A 21,648-nucleotide genomic window follows, 5' to 3' on the forward strand; every position below is an offset into this window, starting at 1 on the left:
CCACAGTAGTAAGTGCCAGCAATCAGTGCCACCTATCAATGCCCACCAGTGGTGCCAATCAGTTCCTCATCAGTGCTGCCTATCAGTGTCACCTACCAGTGCTAATCAGTGCCCATCACTGCCACCCATCATGCCAGCTATCAGTACCACATATCAATGCCCTTCAGTGCCACACATCAGTGCTGCCTATTAGTGCCCATCAGTGTAGCCTCACCAGCGTACATCAATGAAGGAGAAATATTACCTGTTATTAAAAAAAATATAAAACGTGTTTTTTTTTTTTTTTTTTTAAATCGGTCTTTTTAATTTTTTTTTAACAAACAATAAAAACAGATACCACCAAAAGAAAGCTCTATTTGTGGGGAAAAAAAAAAAAAAGAGATAACAAACTTTTATTTGGGTACAGTGTTGTATGACCGGGCAATTGTCATTTAAAGAGTGACAGCGCTAAAAGCTGAAAATTGGTGTGGGCAGGAGGGGGGTTTAGGTGCCCAGTAAGCAAGTGGTTAATATACAGTAGCATGTTGACGATTGGAAGAAGCTAATAATAATAATAGTAGATGGATACTACTAATAGTATAAATACATCATTATAATTTATTATTATTCGCTTCCATTATTATCTATCAATAGCTTCTATTATTATCATTTGTTTTGAGCTAGTCTTATATCTATCATTATTAACCACTTCAGCCCCGGAAGGATTTACCCCTTCCTGACGAGAGCACATTTTACAATTTGGCACTGCGTCGCTTTAACTGCTAATTGCGCGGTCATGCAATGCTGTACCCAAACGAAATAGAGCTTTCTTTTGATGGTATTTGATCACCTCTGCGGTTTTTATTTTTTGCGCTATAAACGGAAAAAGACTGAAAATTTAAAAAAAAAAAAAAGATATTTTCTACTTTTTGTTATAAAAAAAAAAAAATACAATAAACTCAATTTTAGTCATACATTTAGTCCAAAATGTATTCAGCCACATGTCTTTGGTAAAAAAAAATGTCAATAAGCGTATATTTATTGGTTTGCGCAAAAGTTATAGCGTCTACAAACTAGGGTACATTTTCTGGAATTTACACAGCTTTTAGTTTATGACTGCCTATCTCATTTCTTGAGGTGCTAAAATGGCAGGGCAGTACAAACCCCCCCCCCAAATGACCCCATTTTGGAAAGTAGACACCCCAAGGAAATTGCTGAGAGGCATGTTGAGCCCATTGAATATTAATGACAAAAAAAAAAAAAATATTACAAAAAGTTGTCACTAAATGACATATTGCTCACACAGGCCATGGGCATATGTGGAATTGCACCCCAAAATACATTTAGCTGCTTCTCCTGAGTACGGGGATACCACATGTGTGGGACTTTTTTGGGAGCCTAGCCGCGTACGGGGCCCCAAAAACCAAGCACCGCCTTCAGGATTTCTAAGGGCGTAAATTTTTGATTTCATTCCTCACTACCTATCACAGTTTTGAAGGCCATAAAATGCTAGGACAGTTCAATCCCCACCAAATGACCCCATTTTGGAAAGTAGACACCCCAAGCTATTTTCTGAGAGGCATGTTGAGTCCATGGAATATTTTATATTTTGCCACAAGTTGCGGGAAAATGACAAACTTTTTTTTTTTTTTTTTTTTTTTTGCACAAAGTTGTCACTAAATGATATATTGCTCAAACATGGCATGGGCATATGTGGAATTACACCCCAAAATACATTCTGCTGCTTCTCCTGAGTATGGGGATACCACATGTGTGGGACTTTTTGGGAGCCTAGCTGCGTACGGGGCCCTGAAAACAAAGCACCACTTTCAGAATTTCTAAGGGCGTAAATTTTTGATTTCACTCCTCACTACCTATCACAGTTTGCAAGGCCATAAAATGCCAAGATGGCACAACCCCCCCCCCCCCCCCCCCCCAAATGACCCCATTTTTGAAAGTAGACACCCCAAGCTATTTGTTGAGAGGCATGGTGAGTATTTTGCAGCTCTCATTTGTTTTTGAAAATGAAGAAAGAAAAGAAAAATGTACTTTTTTTTTTCTTTTTTCAATTTTCAAAACTTTGTGACAAAAGCGAGGTCTGCAAAATACTCACCATACCTCTCAGCAAATAGCTTGGGGTGTCTACTTTCCAAAATGGGGTCATTTGGGGGGGGGGGGGGGTTGTGCCATCTGGGCATTCCGTGGCCTCCGAAACTGTGATAGGCAGTGAGGAGTGAAATCAAAAATTTACACCCTTAGAAACCCTGAAGGTGGCGTTTGGTTTTCGGGGTCCTGTACGTGGCTAGGCTCCCAAAAAGTCTCACACATGTGGTATCCCCGTACACAGGAGAAGCAACAGAATGTATTTTGGGGTGTAATTTTACATATGCCCATGGCATGTTTGAGCAATATATCATTTAGTGACAACTTTGTGCAAAAAAAAAAAAAATTGTCTTTTTCCCGCAACTTGTGTCACAATATAAAATATTACATGGACTCGACATGCCTCTTAGCAAATAGCTTGGGGTGTCTACTTTCCAAAATGGGGTCATTTGGGGGGGGGGTTTGAACTGTCCTGGCATTTTATGCACAACATTTAGAAGCTTATGTCACACATCACCCACTCTTCTAACAACTTGAAGACAAAGCCCTTTCTGACACTTTTTGTTTAAATGAAAACATAATTTTTTTTTGCAAGAAAATTACTTTGAACCCCCAAACATTATATATTTTTTTAAAGCAAAGGCCCTACAGATTAAAATGGTGAGTGTTTCATTTTTTTTTTCACACAGTATTTGCACAGCGATTTTTCAAACGCTTTTTTTGGGAAAAAACACACTTTTTTTAATTGTAATGCACTAAAACACACTATATTGCCCAAATGTTAGATGAAATAAAAAAAGATGATCTTAGGCCGAGTACAGGGATACCAAACATGACATACTTTAAAATTGCGCACAAACGTGCAGTGGCGACAAACTACATACATTTTTAAAAGCCTTTACAGGTTACCACTTTGGATTTACAGAGGAGGTCTACTGCTAAAATTACTACACTCGATCTGACCTTCGCGGTGATACCTCACATGCATGGTGCAATTGCTGTTTACATTTAACGCCAGACCAACGCTTGCGTTCGCCTTTGCGCGAAAACAGGGGGGGACAGGGGTGCTTAGATTATTAGACCCTAGATCTCTCCTCTGCCCTCAAAGCATCTGACCACACCAAGATCAGTGTGATAAAATGCTTTCCTAATTTCCCAATGGCGCTGTTTACATCTGGCGAAATCTAAGTCATGAAATGCTTGTAGCTTCCGGTTTCTTAGGCCATAGAGATGATTGGAGTTTTCTGGTCTCTGATCAGCTCTATGGTCAGCTGGCGGAATCACCGGCTGCATTCTCAGGTTCCCTGTTGGGTCAGGAGAGCCAGAGAAAAACATGGAAGAAGGTGGGAGGGGTTGGGATTCCCTCCCACTGCTTGTAAAAGCAGTCTAGAGGCTAATTAGCCGCTAGGATTGCTTTTACCTGAAAGCCGACCGCTGGCTGAAAAGAATGATACCAAGATGATACCGAAACCTGCAGGCATCATTCTGGTATAACCACTCAAAGTCCAGCAACATACCAGTACGTTGCTGGTACCTGTTGGGCATATATTGTAATCTTTTTTTTTCATGCAGCCTGTGGGCTGAACGAAAAAAAGAGATTGATCGGTGGGTATGCCCACCATTAGAATACCTCCCTTCATCCACCCACTTCTAATGATGGGCATACATGCACCATTTATATATGCCGAAGCATGGGGGCATCCGCCCCAAAAGTTAGGAGCAAATCGCTCCTCCGCCCCTGCTGCCCCCATGCTTCGACATATATCACCTCCGCTGGAGTCACGGCTTTATATATCGTGGGAGCAAACGCTGTTGCTGTCAAGATAACTAAATCCGCGCTGCAGCTGAATGGCGTACCTGAACACAAAAAAATGGTTAACAATAAAACACAGTAAACAGTAACGTATAAAAAATTGCATACCTGAAAAACAAACATGATAAAACATAATAACAATAAAGCATTGCAGAATAGAATACAGTAAAAAAGAGCAGAACAATAGAGAGAGAATAGAGAGAGAGAACAATAAAACGACAACTATTTTTTTTTTTTTTATTCTATATTTTTTTTGTGGGTTTTTTTTTTTTTTTTTTTTTTTTTTTTTTTTTACACTTTTTTTTGTAACTGTAACTTTTATAACTGTAACCGGTTCCAGGTTCGGGTCTCTCAAAATGCGGTGGAATCTTGGGAGACCCTGTGAAAGTGTGCCTAGTCTGTGCAATGCTACCCTACGCTAATACTCAACTATTGTATGGTAGCGTTCAAAACATTCACCAATGCAAAGACCAGGATTGTCAGGACAGGAGGGACAATAATAGCGGGTGTCACGCCTATATCCGCGCTTGCTGCAGACACGACATCTTTTTTTGGGGGGGTTCGTTGGGTAGGGGTACTCGGGAGGACATAAAGAAAATGCCTCTCATGCAGCCGACTGCATTTGGTTGGGGATGTGAATGGGGGAAGTATGGGCGCTGCAGAAGTGGTGGGTTCCCAATTAGGATTGGCGAATGCAGCAGGAAGGGCATTATGGGCACGACGGGCCTGTGTTTGTCTTCTTCTTGGTGGCAGCGGGACATTACTTGTGTTTGCCACCTCACCAACTTGAACTGCACTTATGGGACTCGCCACGTCACCAAGTGTTACTGCAGTGCTAGTTTGACTATGACCGGGGTGTACTAGGCCGCTGGTGCTTGCCAGTTCACCAAAACGCTACCAAAAAAACAGTTAGCGATTGCAGGGATCAGGCCTGATTCTGCAAACGCTGCAGTTATGTGTGTTTAGTGTTTTGTAAGTGACAGTGATCGATCGATGCTAGCAGGTATCTAGGCTGATCCCGCTAACACTGCGTTTTTGGGAACCCTAAACTGCTGGGGACGCTAGTATAAATCTGATCGGATCAGATATTGATCCGTTCAGATATTATACCACTAAGGGAGGTGTACGGTGCGTGCGTGGGTGTTATCACTACTGGCACTAACCTGACGCTGCCTGGGGCTGGTGCATGCCAGTTCACCAAAACGCTACCAAAAAAAACTGTTAGCGATCGCAGGGATCAGGCCTGACTCTGCGAACGCTGCAGTTATGTGCGTTTAATGTTTTGTAAGTGACAGTGATCGATCTATACTGCACTTGGGTGGGCTGGGCCGGGCGGAGGGGCAAAACGGTAGGTGCTAGCAGGTATCTGGGCTGATCCCGCTAACACTGCGTTTTTGGGATCCCTAAACTGCTGGGGACGCTAGTATAGATCTGATCGGATCAGATATTGATCCGTTCAGATATTATACTACTAAGGGAGGTGTATGGTGCGTGGGTGTTAGTGGTACTGGCGCTAACCTGACGCTGCCTGGGGCGACGCAGACCCTAAAACCTAAGTTATATCACCGCCGGGTGATCAGGGGGCTAAACCTTTATTAGGTAATAAACGGCGGGTGCCCTGACACTATAAAAAATAAACGAACTAACCAGCGTCACCCGTAACGGTTATACGGTGATCACTGGTGAAAGGGTTAACTAGGGGCAATCAAGGGGTTAAAACCTTTATTAGGTAGTATATGGGGGTCCCTGATGCTATAAAAAGCTGACGGCGAACCTATATATTTACCTCCCTATCTAGCGTCACCAGTGACACTAATACAGCGATCATAAAAACGATCGCTTAGTGACACTGGCGACGTGGGGTGATCACGGGGTTAAAACTTGGTTGGGGGGTACCCTAGACCTAAAGGGGGCTAACCCTAACTGCCCTAACACACTGTCACAAATTGACACCAATTAAGTAATCAGAGAAAAAACAAAAAACTGCTTGGTGTCACTGTGATGGGGGGGGGGGGTGTAAAGTGTGCCTAATGTGTTTTACTGTGTGTGTTGTGTTGGTGCACTTACTCAGATGTCTTCTCTCCTCGGCGCTGGAGCGAAAATACCGAGCCGAGGAGACATGACATCACTTCCTCTGCCGCTGTTTACAGCAGCAGAGGAAGATTCTCATTTGTTGGGAGCGATCACGAGGGGGTGGCCACAAATGAGTGGTCTCCCCCTCAGCCTGGATCGCTCCCCTAACGAAGCCGACCGCCTCGGGAGGCAGATCACGTGATTTTGCCTGCCCGTGCCATTCTGCCGCAGTATATCTGCGTTAGGCGGTTGGCAAGTGGTTAATAGAGAATACAGATAATGACAGGGTCTCTTTCATAGTGAATATGTAAATGATCAGATTGGGGGACTTACCTCTCTTCACTGTCAGCGACACATGGGGTTTGTTTTTCTTACAGTGATGACATCGGTGGGTGACTTAGCCGGTCTAGACCCGCCCATGGTTTCCTCCAATCCTTTAGTAAATATGTCCGACTCGGCTTCAGTAAATGCCCGCCCCCTCTCTCTCTAAATCCCCTAATGATAGTCTCCGCCCTCTTAGCGTTCAATTGTGAGACTGTAGGAAGACATGGAGATATGAGTGACAGAGAACAGCCGAATTGTGCTCCTCCTCTAGGTGGTCAATTGCAGACTGATCCTCCCTCCGAGTGACGCAGTAAGGTAAAGCCCTCTCGCCGCCCACTCGCACTCGATTGGCTGTCTCTCTAACTGTTCTCCGGAGCAGGCTCCGCCCACCAATCCTGCTGTCTAACAGCTTTGAGTTCACGGCTCTGCCATTGGTCAGTAGAAGTGGCCTGTGTACTCCTGCTTGACAGCTTTGGTGCCCTCGGCTCCTCCCCCTCATTCTCCGCTTTTAGCGACACATGGCGTTTTTTATTTCTCACACTGGTGACATCGGTGGGTGCCGTAGCCGGCCTAGACCCGCCCATGGTTTTCTCCGATCCATTAGTAAAAATGTCCTATTTGGCTTCAGTAAATGCCCGCCCCCTCTCTGAATCTATAGTGATAGTCTCCGCCCTCTTGGTATCCAGCTGTGCTTCTGCAGGAAGACATTGAGATGGGCGTGATAAAGAACTGACGAATCGTGCTCCTCCTCTAGAGATGATCAGTCGCAAACTGATCCTTCCTCCGAGTGACGCACTAAACTAACGCCCTCTTGTCGCGCGCTCGCACTTAATTGGCTGTCTCCGAAGAAGGCTCCGCCCCTCAATCCTGCTAACAGCTTTTAGCTCGCGGCGCTGTCATTGGTCAGTAGGCGTGGCCTGTGTACTCTTGCTCTTCCCCCCACATTTTCCGATCAGGGCTGTGAGGACAGCAGCACGGCTTCATAATACATGTATATCTCCAGCTACAATAAGGAAGAGAAACAGAACACAATTTTAAACGACCAAACTTTTTTTCTGTTTTGACAAATTGTACAGACAAAGCCTATAGGTCACGTGGTAACGAAGCGCCTCTGCTATAGGCTAAGGCTTCTCATTACCAAGCAGGCAGTTTCTGATCCGTCCAATCATCAGCAGTCCCTGTGAAGCGTCCGTTCCTTGCCTCCCTGTTACTAGGGTAACGGAGCAATCCATTAAACACTAAAAATAGGGGTGGTGATGTGGAAAAAAATATAATTTTCACTTGCTTTAAAATGAATATGATTCCGGATATTAGAAGAGGTAAGAATAAATAGCGATCACTGCACAGGTGTGTACAAGACACCACAGCGGTTTGTTAATGTCTCATTCCCACCACGTGGTAATGATGAAGTTCCCCTCGGACAGACTGTAGTCCGGGGTCTCTGCAGTTGCTGTGGGATTAGAAGCATGGACTAGTCCGGTAGTTGGATGGGATTTGTGACATTATCTGGAGGAAGGAGATGGTGAGAGAGCCGAGGTGAGCGAGCATAGATCAGTTGTGATCTCCCCCTGTGCTGTCTGTGTGCTGGGCTCTACCCTACAGGCATGCTCTGCTGTCACTTGTAGTGCTTCTGCTGCTTACTGTGTCATCTCTGAAGTCTGCCCAATTATTTCCTGGAAGTTCCAAAATTAGGGAAGTCACATCTACATATATAGCATAACGTTTAGTACATATGCTTTAACCCCTTCATCACCAAGCAATCCTAATGCCTGGTACACACAATGGGGTTTATTTACTAAAGCTGGAGAGTGCAAAATCAGGCTCACTTCTACATAGAAACTTCCAGGTTTTATTGCCAAATCTTACTTGAACAAGCTGAGGTTATAAGCTGACTGGCTACCATGCACAGCTGCGCCAGAGATCTGAGTGCACCAGCCTTAATAGCCTTAATAAATCTACCCCAATGAGAAAATCGGATGACTAATACCGCTATGGGAGCGATCATAGAATAATCTGATCGCCCCTTCTGATTATTAGTACGCAGCTTTCGCGAGCAGATCGCGACCGTTCATACAAAATTATCCGAAGTGAAAAACATGAGCATTTTTCTCATACAATTTCAGAACAAACGACTTTTGTTTAACTTCGCACTTCGCATCCAGGCCATTTCTGACACTTCGCTCCTACATATCAAAAATCATAATTTCTTTGCTATAAAATTACATAGAACCCCCAAACATTATATATGTTTTTTTAGCAGAGACCCTAGAGAATACAATGGCGGTCATTGCAACTTTTTATCTTGCACGGTATTTGCGCAGCAATTTTTCAAACGCGTTTTTTTTGAAAAAAAAAAAACAGTTTCATGCTTTAAAAAAAACAAAACAGCAAAGTTAGCAAAATTTTTTTGCATTGTGTGAAAGATGAAGTTACGCTGAGTAAATAGATACCTAACATGTCACGCTTCAAAATTGCACACGCTCGTGGAATGGCGCCAAACTTTGGTACTTAAAAATCCCCATAGGCGACGCTTTAAAATTTTTTGCTGGTTACATGTTTTGAGTTACAGAGGAGGTCTAGGGCCAAAATTATTGCTCTCGCTCTAACGTTCGCGGCGATACCTCACATGTGTGGTTTGAACACCGTTTTCATATGTGGGCGGGACTTACGTATGTGTTTGCTTCTGCGTGCGAGCTCACGGGGACAGGGGCGCTTTAAATTTTTTTTTTTTTTATTGTTAATTTTACTTAAAAATTTTTATTTTGACACTTTAAAAAAAATTTTTTTTTTTTGATCACTTTTATTCCTATTACAAGGAATGTAAACATCCCTTGTAATAGGAATATGACACGATCAGTCCTCTTTACAGTGAGATATGGGGTCAATAAGACCCCACATAGCACCTCTAGGCTGGGAAGCCTAAAATAAAAAATAAAACGATCGCCGCTTCACAGCCGAAGCGGCGCCGTTTTTTTGAATGCAGAGGCCGGGCGTGACGTCATAACATCGCGCCCGGCCTCCGAACGATCATAGAGACTCCGGCGACCATCTGGTCCGCCGGAAATCTCTATGGTGCACACCCGGCGCCGGCGGATCTGCTATCCGACTCGCCGATCGCTGAGGTGAGTCGGTAGAAGCACCGGAGGGCAGCGGGAGGGGGGGGAAGTCCCCTCTCGCCGCCCGTAAGAACGATCAAGCGGCAGAACAGCCGCTGTGATCGTTCTTATGGTGTACGGAATCGCCGGCTGAAAATGCCGGTATCTGAATGACGTCTGTAGCCTCAGGCATCATTCAGATATAAACCCCGAAAGTCGAGGCCGTCATATGACGGCCTCCCGATGCCAAGCGGTTAATCAGTATAGTATTTATCTGTAAAGAATCCAGTGACCAAGACCGTACATGCTTGGAAATGAGAGAATACATTACATCATCGTGGGAAGTTGTACCCTGTGTTACGAGAATTTGCACAACTCTAGTAACCTATTTGTTTTCTATATGAGACTATCATGTGAAGCTTCGAACGCGCCCGATCTTATCCTTTTTAGAAATACACACCAAACTGATCATGTGCAGAGTGTCCCCAAGGCTCTGTTCTATCAGGAAATGGATTGGGGACAGTTAAAGTGATTTGAAAAGGGTCATTTAAAAAATGTAAATAAAAATAACTAGAGGTTGACCGATATGGTTTTTTCTCTGGCCGATGCCGATATTTAGAAATCGCGGTGGCCGATATGTGATGCCGATTTTTTTTTTTTTTTTTCCCCCTTCATCTCATAAAATCTAACAGTTAGACCCCTTTCACACTGGGGCGTTTTTCAGGCGCTTTTGGGCTAAAAATAGTGCCTGTAAAGTGCCTGTAAAATGGCTCCCCTGCAGTCTCAGTGTGAAAGCCCGAGTGCTTTCACACTGAGGCGATGCGCTGGCAGGATGTTAAAAAAAAAAGTCCTGCAAGCAGCATCTTTGGAGCGGTGTATATCACCACTCCTGCCCATTGAAATGAATGCGCACCGCTGCCGAAGCGCCTGCAAAGCATTTCAGCAGCAGCGCTTCAGGGGCGCATTTAACCCCTTCCTCGGCCGCTAGCTGGATTATAAGTGCCCCGCTAGCAGCCGAATATCGCCTCTAAAATGACGGTAAAGCGCCGCTAAAACTAGCAGCGTTTTACCGTCAACGCATGCCCGCTCCAGTGTGAGAGCAGCTTTAAGTGATACAGAAAATCTTTTACATTTAAACATTTATTAAACAAAACAAACCTCCAATCAGTTCACTTGTATGTAGAATTTAGATAAAAAAAAACAAAACAAAAAAAAACTATACCTTAAATATTAAATACACAAAAATAGGTAATCAAAACTTTTGGACGAAAAAAAATGGGCTAACTTTACTGCTTAGTTTTTTTTTTAAATTTATTAGTGTATTTTTTCAAAAAAAAAATTGCGTTTGAAAGACCGCTGCACAAATACTGTGTGACATAAAATATTGCAACAACCGCTATTTTATTCCTTAGGGTCTCTGCTAAAAAAATATATATAATGTTTGGGGGTTCTAAGTGATTTTCTAGCAGAAAATACAGGATTTTTACTTGTAAGCAACAAATGTCAGAAAAGATTTAGTCTTTAAATGGTTAAACTGAGAGCTTCTACACACAGAGTTCAGTCCATTCATAAGTGTAAACATTGTATCTCTTCAGGTTCTTTTTATCAGACTTGGCAGGCTGCCCAGAGAGGAGAGAAGTCACTTCACAGAAGACTTCAGGCAACTTGTATTGACTTCTATTACAGAAGTCATTTGCAAGTCGCGCTGAAGTTATATCGGCCTTTTTTATCAGCACAATCGGCCGATTAAGTTAAAAACACCAAATATCGGACGATATATCCGTCGACCTCTAAAAATAACAAACATGTCATACTTGCCTCCTCTGTCAAGGGTTTTGCACAGAGTGGTCCAGATCCTCCTCTTCTGGGGTGCCCGGGTGGTGCTTCTGGCTCCTCCTCTTCATCGAGTGCCCCCACGGAGATCACATTCCAGTCCTGATGCCTGATGCGCTCCCGAGTCCTGATGCTGCGTCCATTGACACACACAACAGGACTCGGCCTAACCCCCCCTGCTCCCGTGTCACTGCATTTGATTGACAGCAGTGGGAGCCAATGGCTTCCACTGCTATCAATCTATCCAATGAGGACCCAAGACAGTGGTTGGAGCTGCTGGGCTCGTCCTCGACGCTGGAACAAACGGGTTCAGGTAAGTAAAAGGGGGGCTCTGGGGGGGAAGCTGCAGCACAGGTTTTTCACCTTAATGCATAGAATGCATTAAAGTGACAAACCTCGAGACTTTACAACCCCTTTTGCTGCATGCTCGTTCCTGAGCCGCTGCTCTATATGTCCATAAGACACAAAGAGCTTGCACTCCCCCCGCTCTCTCCTCCTCCAGCAGAGCAAAGAATGCAAAATATTTTACAGCGCACACATACAAGAATGACATTTCCTGCAGGTCTAGTTAAAAACACCTGAACATATTCAGGGGGTTTGGTCACACTATATGGTCATATAGTTCTAAGCCCACTTACTGCGACAAAGTACCCCAAATTAGTGGGTCCTACTCTAGTAATAGAATGGAAGATCCTTTGTCTCAATCATGGGAGCTAAACTCCTCTATGTGGGAGAACTGAAGGGGATACATCCTATACACCGGTGGCCACTAAATAAGAGGTACTGAGGAGGGGGAGGGTTGCTCCAGCCCAAAAAAACCCGGTCAGGGTCTATTCCAATATACAAGTACATATTTGGGGGGCACACCCTGCAATGCGTTTAAATTCAAGATGGTGCTGCTATAAGACCTACAAACAGTACAAAATATTTTACAGTGCACACATACAAGAATGACATTTCCTGCAAGGCTAGTTAAAAACACCTGAACATATTAAAAAAATACGGGGATTTGGTCACACTATATGGTCATATAGTGCTAAGCCCACTTACTGCGACAAAGTACCCCGAATTATTAGAGCAAATAATGCATTAACTTCTTCACCACTGGGCACTTAAACCCCCTTAATAACCAGAACAATTTTCAGCTTTCAGTGCTCTCACATTTTAAATGACAATTACTCAGTCATGCAACACTGTACCTATATGAAATTTTTGTCCTTTTTTTCACACAAATAGAGCTTTCTTTTGTTGGTATTTAATCACCGCTGGGTTCTTTATTTTTTGCGCTATAAAAGAAAAAAGACCGAAAATTCTGTAAAAATTTTTCTTGCATTTTTCTTTGTTTCTGTTATAAAATTTTGCAAATTTAGTAATTTTTCTTCATATATTTTTACCAAAATTTATACCGCTACATATCTTTGAAAAAATAACCCAAATCGGTGTATATTATTTGGTCTTTTTGAAAGTTATAGAGTCCAAAAGCTATGGTGCCAATATTTGAAAATTGATCACACCTGAAGTACTGAAGGACTATCTAATTTCTTGAGACCCTAACATGCCAGAAAAGTACAAATACCCCCCAAATGACCCCTTTTTGGAAAGAACACATTCCAAGGTATTTAGAAAGATGCATGATGAGTTTTTTGAAGTTGTCATTTTTTCCCACAATTCTTTGCAAAATCAAGATTTTTTTTTTTCTTTTTTTTTTTTTTTTCACAAAATTGTCATATTAGCAGGTTATTTCTCACACACAGCACATGCATACCACAAATTACACCCCAAAACACATTCTGCTATTACTCCCGAGTACGGCGATATCACATGTGTGAGACTTTTAGCCTGGGTTCACACATGTGCGGTGTGAATTGAAGCTCAGGTTTCACTGGGAAGATAAAAATCTGTTGTTCAAAGGTTTCTCTGTGTTGTAGCTGTGGATCAGTGAGCAGGGAGATGGGGGAGGTGTAGTGAGGAGAAGGAGAAAATCCTTGTTCAGAACGCAATGCATCTGCGAATCAGATGCGTTCTCATAGGAGATAATGGGCTTGTAATTCGCACCGCAATGCCCAAATAACGCACACGTTTTTTGTGCAATGCGCAGTGCGAATGCAACGCACATATATGAACCAGATACATTCAAATGAATGTATTTTAAAATGTCCTGCAAATTGGATGTGGTGTAAGTCGCATCTAATTCGCATAGGTGTGAATGGGGGCTTACACAGCATGGCCACATACAGAGGCCCAACATGCATGGAACACCTTCAGGAGTTCTGGAGCACCCAGGCCAATTCTGACATTTCTCTCCTACATGTAAAATCATCATTTATTTGCTAGAAAATTCCATAGAACCCCAAAACATTATATTTTTTTTAATCAAAGACCCTAGAGAATACAATGGCAGCCGTTGCAACTTTTTATCTCGAGCGGTATTTGCGCAGTTTTATGCAAAAACATTGGGCTAACTTTACTGTTTTGTTTTTATTAATGTGAAAGATGAAGTTATGCCAAGTAAATAGATACCTAACATGTCACCCTTCAAAATTGCACACGCTCGTGGAATGGGGCCAAACTTCGCTACTTAAAAATCCCCATAGGCGAAGCTTTAAAATATTTTACTGGCTACATGTTTTGAGTTACAGAGGAGGTCTAGGGCCAAAATTATTGCTCTTGCTCTACCGATCTCAGCGATACCTCACATGTATGCTTTGAACACCATTTTCATATGTATGCGTTCACTTCTGCATGTGAGGACACGGGAAAAAAAATTATTATTTTTTTTTTTTATTCTTCATTTTATTTATTTATTTTAGTTTGATGCTTTTTTCCAAAAAATACATTTTTTGATCACTTTTATTCCTATTACAAGGAATGTAAACATCCCTTGTAATAGGAATATGGCATGACAGGTCCTCTTTACAGTGAGACATGGGGTCAGTAAGACCCCACATCTCACCTCTAGGCTGGGAAGCCTGAAATAAAAAAAAAAAACAATCCTGGCTTCGATCGTAGCGGTGAGTCGGTAGAAGCACCTGAGGGGGGGGGACGTCCCCTCTTGCCTCCTGTAAGAACGATCAAGCAATGGAACAGCCGCTATGATCATTCTTATGGTGTAGGGAATCGCCAGCTGAAAAAGCTGATATCTGAATGATGCCTGTAGCTGCATCCATCATTCAGATATCCCCGCACAAAGTCAAGGACGTCGTATGGCGGGCGAAAAGTGGTTAAAACACATTTTTTTTTTTTAACACAAAGTTTTCCATTTATACAATATTTCTAACACATAGCATGTAAATACTAAACATGACACCCCAAAATAGATTCTCCTACTCCTCCTGAGTACGGCGATATCACATGTGTGAGAATTCCACAGTCTGGCCACATACAGAGGCCGAGTATGGCCGAGCATGGCAAAGTATGGCTGGATATCACCGAGTATTGCAGAGTATAACTGGGTATTGCATGGTATTGCAGGGCATTGCAGAGTATTGCACAGGGCATTGCAGAGTATTGCTGAGGGATGGAATGCATGAAGGTAAATAATCTTCAGCCTTTACAGCCACTTTAAGGGCTTGTTTACACTTGCTTCAAAACATGGCTTTGGACATGCTTTTTTAACCACTTCCCTCCCAGCCTATATTAAAATGACGGCCGGGCGATGGTTCAGTTATCCTGACTGGACGTCATATGACGTCCAGCAGGACAAGCCGCGATCACAAGCCCGTGGGAGCGTGCAGCGCAGCGATCAGTGGTGTGGTGTGTCAGTCTGACACACTGCTACACCGATCTCGGTAAATAGCCTAGGCCGGAGGCTCTTTACCATGTGATCAGCCATGTCCAATCACGGTGTACACAGGACGAGCCATTTGTCGGCTTTTCCTTACTTGCGTCTGACAGATGCGAGTAGAGGAGAGCCGATTGGCGGCTCTCCTGACAGGGGGGTCTGCGCTGGCCGCAGATGCCCACACTGGACCACCATGGCCACCAGGGATGCCAGTAAGTGCTCACACATCTTGCCAGTCAGTGCCAACTATTATTGGCTGCCAGATGTCTCCTTATCAGTGATGCCCAGCAGTGCCACCCATCAGTGCCAGCTGTCAGTGCCCATCCGTGCCACCCATAAGTACTCATCAGTGCCGCCATTTCAGTGCCGCCTATCAATGCCCATCAGTGCTGCATACCAGTGCCACCTATCGTTGCCCATCATTGCCCCTCATCAGTGCCACCTCATTGGTACCACCTCATCAGTGGCCATCAGTGCCGCCTTTTCAGTGCCCGTCAGTGCAGCCTTATCAGTGCCCATCAATGAAGGAGAAAACTTTACTTATTTACAAAATTTTATAACAAAAACAAAGAAAAACTTTTTTTTTCTTTTCAAAATTTTCAGTCTTTTTTGTTTGTTGCGCAAAAAATAAAAACCCCAGCAGTGATCAAATACCACCAAAAGAAAGCTCTATTTGTGGGAACAAAATGATAAAAAAAATGTGTTTTGGTTACAGTGTAGCATGACCGCGCAATTGTCATTCAAAGTGCGACAGTGCTGAAAGCTGAAAATTGGCTTGGGCAGGAAGGGGTTGTAAGTGCCCGGTATTGAAGTGGTTAAAGCTCTCTGAACACCAGTCAAAGCCCCTGCCATTTAATAAAATAGCTTACAGTCCTTTTCACACCTTGCGTTTGCTTTGCTTCAAAAATGATGTCCCATGTCGCTTTAGTGGTGCTTCAAAGTGTCTTCAAAGCCTCCATAGAAGTCTATGACATTTTTGAATTTTGGACAATTTCATGTTGCCATCTTGGTGGGAACAGTTTGGGGATGACCCCTTCCTGTTCCAACATGACTGCGCACCAGAGCACAAAGCAAGGTCCATAAAGACATGGATGAGCGAGTTTGGGGTGTAGGAACTTGACTGGTGTGCACAGAGTTCTGACCTCAACCCGATAGAACATCTTTGGGATGAATTAGAGCGGAGACTGCGAGACAGGCCTTCTCGTCCAACATCAGTGCCTGACCTTACAAATGAGCTTCTGGAAGAATGGTCAAACATTCCCATAGACATACTTCTAAACCTTGTGGACAGCCTTCCCAGAAGAGTTGAAGCTGTTATAGCTGTACAGGGTGGGCCAACTCAATATTGAACCCTACAGACTAAGACAGACTAAGACTGGGATGCCATTAAAGTTCATGTGTGTGTAAAGACAGGCATTCTAATTCTTTTGACAAAATAGTGTGTGTGTATGTGTATATATATATATAATATTCTGAGAGTGAGAGCCCCTGTCTCGGTGAAAGTGAGGGTAAAATGCACAAAGTCAGGGGAGTTGGTGTTGGAGCAGTTGCTGCACCCAGGAGGGAGGTGTGCTACTGTTTAAGAACCCAGGCAATATCCTTGAGACGGCACTCCATGTGGGAGAGGTTCCAGGTCAGTGGACTGAGAGTTGGGCCAGCTGAGAGAGTCGGGGAGATGGATGTTTACATTCCTTGTAATAGGAATAAAAGTGATCCAATTTTTTTTTTTTTTAAACAGTGAAAAGATAAATAAAATAAAGTAAAATAAATAGGAAAAAAAATTTTTTTTAAAGCGCCCTGTCCCGACGAGCTCGTGCGCAGAAGCGAATGCATAGGTGAGTAGCGCCCGCATATGAAAACGGTGGTCAAACCACACATGTAAGGTGTCGCCGCGACCGGTAGAGCAAGAGCAATAATTCTAGCCCTAGACCTCCTCTGTAACGTAAAACATGCAACCTGTAGAAATTTTTAAACATCGCCTATGGAGATTTTTAAGGGTAAAAGTTTGACGCCATTCCACGAGCGGGTGCAATTTTGAAGCGTGACATGTTGGGTATCAGTTTACTTGGCATAGCATTATATTTTACAATATAAAAAAAAAAATGGGTGAATTTATTCAAAAAAGTAAATATTTTCCAAAAAAAGTGCGCTTATAAGACCGCTGCACAAATACGGTGCAAAAAAAAGTATTGCAATGACTGCCATTTTATTCTCTAGGGTGTTAGAAAAAAAAACAATATATAATGTTTGGGGGTTCTAAGTAATTTTCTAGCAAAAAAACCTGTTTTAAACATGTAAACACCTAAAATCCAAAACGAGGCTAGTCCTTAAAATGGATGTAAACCCCCAATTTTTTTTTTTTTTTGTGTGTCATAATGTAGAGTATAAGATTTCCTATCATTTGAGCCCAGTCTTGCCACACAGAGTTTATCCATCTCTGAACAATCCTCTTTTATTGTTCATTGAGATATATCTTGACAAAGAGAGAAAAACTTTGTCAAATCCTCCCCCTTGCTGTGAGTGACAGGTGATTTACATCTCCTGCACTAGCCTAGGAGACATGCATTCTTTTTTAATTCCCTCCCCCACTCCTTTCTTCTGCTGCTCTGCCAGGATTGGATGTTCCACACCTCAGCATAATCTCAGCCCTGGCTGCAGACACTCCACTGGTCTGATGGGGGGGGTTTGCTGCTGGACACAGCTATATTACACATATAGCTCGCAACGTCGACCTGGCCAGGGGAGTGTAGCGGTGGGCGGAGGAGTCCTCTGATGTCACAACTCCGCCCACCGAGCGCCGGGAATGAGAAACGCCCACCAATTTGGCGATATTGCAGGGCAAATTACAGCTGAGGGGGTGAGTAATAAAACAAACAGATACAAGCAGGAGGCATGTATATCATTATAGATATTACCTATGTTAATATCTTGCAAATGATGGTAGTGGGTTTACATCCACTCTAAGTGGTTAAACCTACATCATTGAAGGTCCTGCCTGGTTCAATACCTCATTATTCTACTTCAGTACCGAGCAGTCACTAGTGTTGCTATGGGTTGCATAGAGTTTCAACATTTAGATAAAAGGATTATTTTCTCATATCTCAATTCTCACAAACACCAGAAAAGTAAACATTTTTATTTTTAGGGATGTCATCATTTTAAGAATTTCTCGCAGTGACTTGCATGTAACCAGGTGCGCTTTCCTTCCAACTTGATGGAGGTGGCTGTTGTCAACAGCACCCAGTTCCAGCGGCTTTCAGATGTCTTCTTTGTTCAACACCCAATGGCTTGGCTGGATTCTGTGAACATCTGAAACAGAATCTGGGTCGGGATAGAGTTCAGGACACATGTATGCACCTTTATGAACATTGTACAAAATGCATTCTCACAGGCTCCATTCACACTCGTACGACTCCAAAGACGTGCGATTTTTGGATGCATGCATCTTACATGTGACTTGTCCGTATGTAAAGTCAGACCCGCTGTTGCATGCAAAACATTCAGGAACGACATTCATGCAACTTTTGAGGGTTAACATTGAAGCCTATGGCCCTCAAGTTGCATGAAAGTCAGACCAAAGTAGTGCAGGAACTACTTTGAAGTCGCTGTGACTTTAAGTTGCACATATATAAATGGTTATAATTGGAAAACATGGAGTACGACTTGTCATGCAACTTTTATCTCCAAAGTAGCATGACTTGTCGCACAAGTGTGAATGGAGCCTTAGTGGCAGTTCACAACGATGTAATGCTGGATTCACAGCAGTTCCTGTGCATTTTCTACACCGCACTGTGTGATGCGGTGCAATTCCTGTCTGAATCTCATGCGGTTTCCCGCACTGCAATAGTGTGAATCGGGACTTAAGGTCCATGTCACGTAAATTGCCTTATACTTGCGCTTATACTAGTGCCTTATTATATGCTGGGATGTATATCCTTCTATTACATGCAGTGCCTCATACCTCTCTGTATTACCTGCAAACGTTCAGTTTTACCTGAAAATAATTTTTTTGTCTTAACATTTTTCAGGTTTTATTTTATTTACCTTGAAAAAGTTTGTAAGGATGGAGAATTACATCTTATATGAAGAAGTTGGAAAGGGAAGCAAGTCTGTAGTGTACAAAGGGAGAAGAAAGGGCACCATCAATTTTGTTGCTATACTCTGCATAGACAAGAGTAAAAGAGCAGAAATTACAAACTGGGTAAGTGCGTGTCTCATGTTTAAAGGGCCCCACCGCATTGCCATGAATGCAGCCCCCACCGCATTGCCATGAATGCAGCCCCCACCGCATTGCCATGAATGCAGCCCCCACCGCATTGCCATGAATGCAGCCCCCACCGCATTGCCATGAATGCAGCCCCCACCATATTGACATGAATGCAGCCCCCACCGCATTGACATGAATGCAGCCCCCACCATATTGACATGAATGCAGCCCCCACCATATTGACATGAATGCAGCCCCCACCATATTGACATGAATGCAGCCCCCACCATATTGACATGAATGCAGCCCCCACCACATTGACATGAATGCAGCCCCCACCACATTGACATGAATGCAGCCCCCACCACATTGACATGAATGCAGCCCCCACCACATTGACATGAATGCAGCCCCCACCACATTGACATGAATGCAGCCCCCACCACATTGACATGAATGCAGCCCCCACCACATTGACATGAATGCAGACTCACCATTGCCTGATTCATGTCCATCTGCAGCCTTGGAGGAGACAGGGAGGGGGCGGGAAGAGCACCAACAGACATACAGGAGAAACTCCTGTTTTTATCGGCAGCCTCTTTAATTGAAAGTCCCGCCTCCTATGATGGACAAAACAATTAAACAGGAAATTCTCCTGTATCCTGTACGGCGCTTGTCCCGCCCCCTCCAAGGCAGCCAGCATATCTATCTTTTGTGGCCCCCGGCGCTGGGGATTCCTTGGGGGCCACAAAAGATATATATGTCAAAATTACCAGGCAGGCCGTCCTAAACCGAACCGCGGGCCGCGATTGGCCCGCGGGCCGGACTTTGGACATGCCTGCTGTAAAGCATTGCACTAGCTGTCAGAAGATCATTGGCGCCATGTAGGTCTCCAACAGATCTGCCAGTGTATCTGTGTGCTCATACATCCCGTACAGGCAAGCAGATAAAATCTGACAGGAAGAGAGAATGAACTACATAAAATAAAAAATAAAAAAGTTTTGCCTTTTAGTTATACTTTAATGCACTGTTGGAGATACCATACTGACAACTTTATGTGCAGTTCTTCCATTTGACTTTACAGTATGAATCTGCAGGGAATAAAGAGACAGTATGAGCTATACAGATGTTTGTGAATCTCCCTAAAGTGGTTCTAAGGTCTCAGATTATTTTAATTTAACCACTTGCTCTCCGGAAGATTTTACCCCCTTCATGACCAAGTAATTTTTTGCTATTCGGCACTGCGTTTACTTTAACTGGTTGCAATGCTGTATCCAAATGAAAATTTTGTATAATTTTTTCACCTCTGGGTTTTTTATTGGTTTGCGATTATAAGCAAAAAAGACAGATAATTTTGAAAAAGAAAACCAGTATTTTTTTTACTTTCTGCTATAAAACATATCCAATATGTAAAAAAAAAAATGGCCAAAATATATTTGGTATGTTTTTGGTAAAAAAAAAAAAAAATCTCAATAAGTTTTTATTAATTGGTTTGTGTGTCTACAAACTATGGTATATATTACTGGAATTTTTATTATTATTTTTTCTTATGCTACTAATGGCTGTGATCAGTGACTTATAACAGGAATACTATAGACAATCTGGCACTAACTTAAGCTGGGCGGGGGGGGGGGGGGGGGGGGGTGGGCTGACTGACTAACTGCCACTGACATCACCAGTGACATTAATACAGTTATCAGTGCTAATAAAATTCACTGTCACTGTAATAATGACACTGGGTAGGAAGGAATTAACATGTGTAATGTGTGCTGCTTTTAATACAGATCTTGTTGTTTTTATTTCCTGCTTATCAGGGAATGAAAATACAGCAAGATCCCCTGTTCATGAACACAGCTCTGTATTGTTTACAATGACTGCATAGAAAAAAATTAAATCTGTATATTTATATCTTCTGTGCCTCCCTAAACACTGGCCCACGTATATCCTATAATAAATTGGCCCTGTGTATATCCACTTTCTAGTTATTTATCCTGCTTACAAACATAAAGGGGGGTAACTTTGTACTGAATGACTCCATTTTTGATTTCATGGAACCAAATAAATGACACCCATGGAAGATGACATTTTAATTCAGGACACGTCACACTTGTTAGATTTTTTTATCTAGGAATAGCTAGAATGCATATGATGTCTGCAGACTTATCCTGAAAAGTTTGACCAATTTCGTTGATAATTCGTTTAAACATCTCCCAACTATTCAGGATAAAGTCATGCATTTACAGTATCTAGGGTTTCTTAAACAGCACGCGTGTCTCTAAAACACATTTGGGTTGATTTACTAAAACTGTAGAGTGTAAAATCTGGTGCAGCTGTGCATGGTATAGCCAATCAGCTTCTAACTTCATCTTTGACAAAAAAAAAATCTGGAAGCTGATTGGTTTCTGTGCAGATCTGCACCAGATTTTACACTCCTCAGTTT

General features: G+C 42.9%; 1 protein-coding gene across 2 annotated transcripts in view; it reads left to right on the plus strand.

Moving 5' to 3' along the window:
* Positions 1-6,478: 6,478 nt before the first annotated feature.
* The window catches only part of LOC141144583 (serine/threonine-protein kinase ULK4-like), a 1,176,078-nt gene continuing 1,160,908 nt past the window's right edge, over positions 6,479-21,648 (plus strand). Inside the window, exons 1-2 of one of the 2 annotated variants that reach the window (XM_073630414.1) lie at positions 6,479-6,607; positions 19,030-19,202. In XM_073630414.1, the coding sequence (XP_073486515.1) occupies positions 19,065-19,202 (138 nt within the window). In that variant the 5' untranslated portion in view covers positions 6,479-6,607; positions 19,030-19,064. Of the gene's footprint in view, positions 6,608-7,679; positions 7,829-19,029; positions 19,203-21,648 lie in introns of those variants that run through there. The other variant, XM_073630413.1, reaches the window with a different exon arrangement.

This window comes from Aquarana catesbeiana, linkage group LG05, assembly GCF_042186555.1.
Source record: "Aquarana catesbeiana isolate 2022-GZ linkage group LG05, ASM4218655v1, whole genome shotgun sequence".
Taxonomy (NCBI): Eukaryota; Metazoa; Chordata; class Amphibia; order Anura; family Ranidae; genus Aquarana; species Aquarana catesbeiana.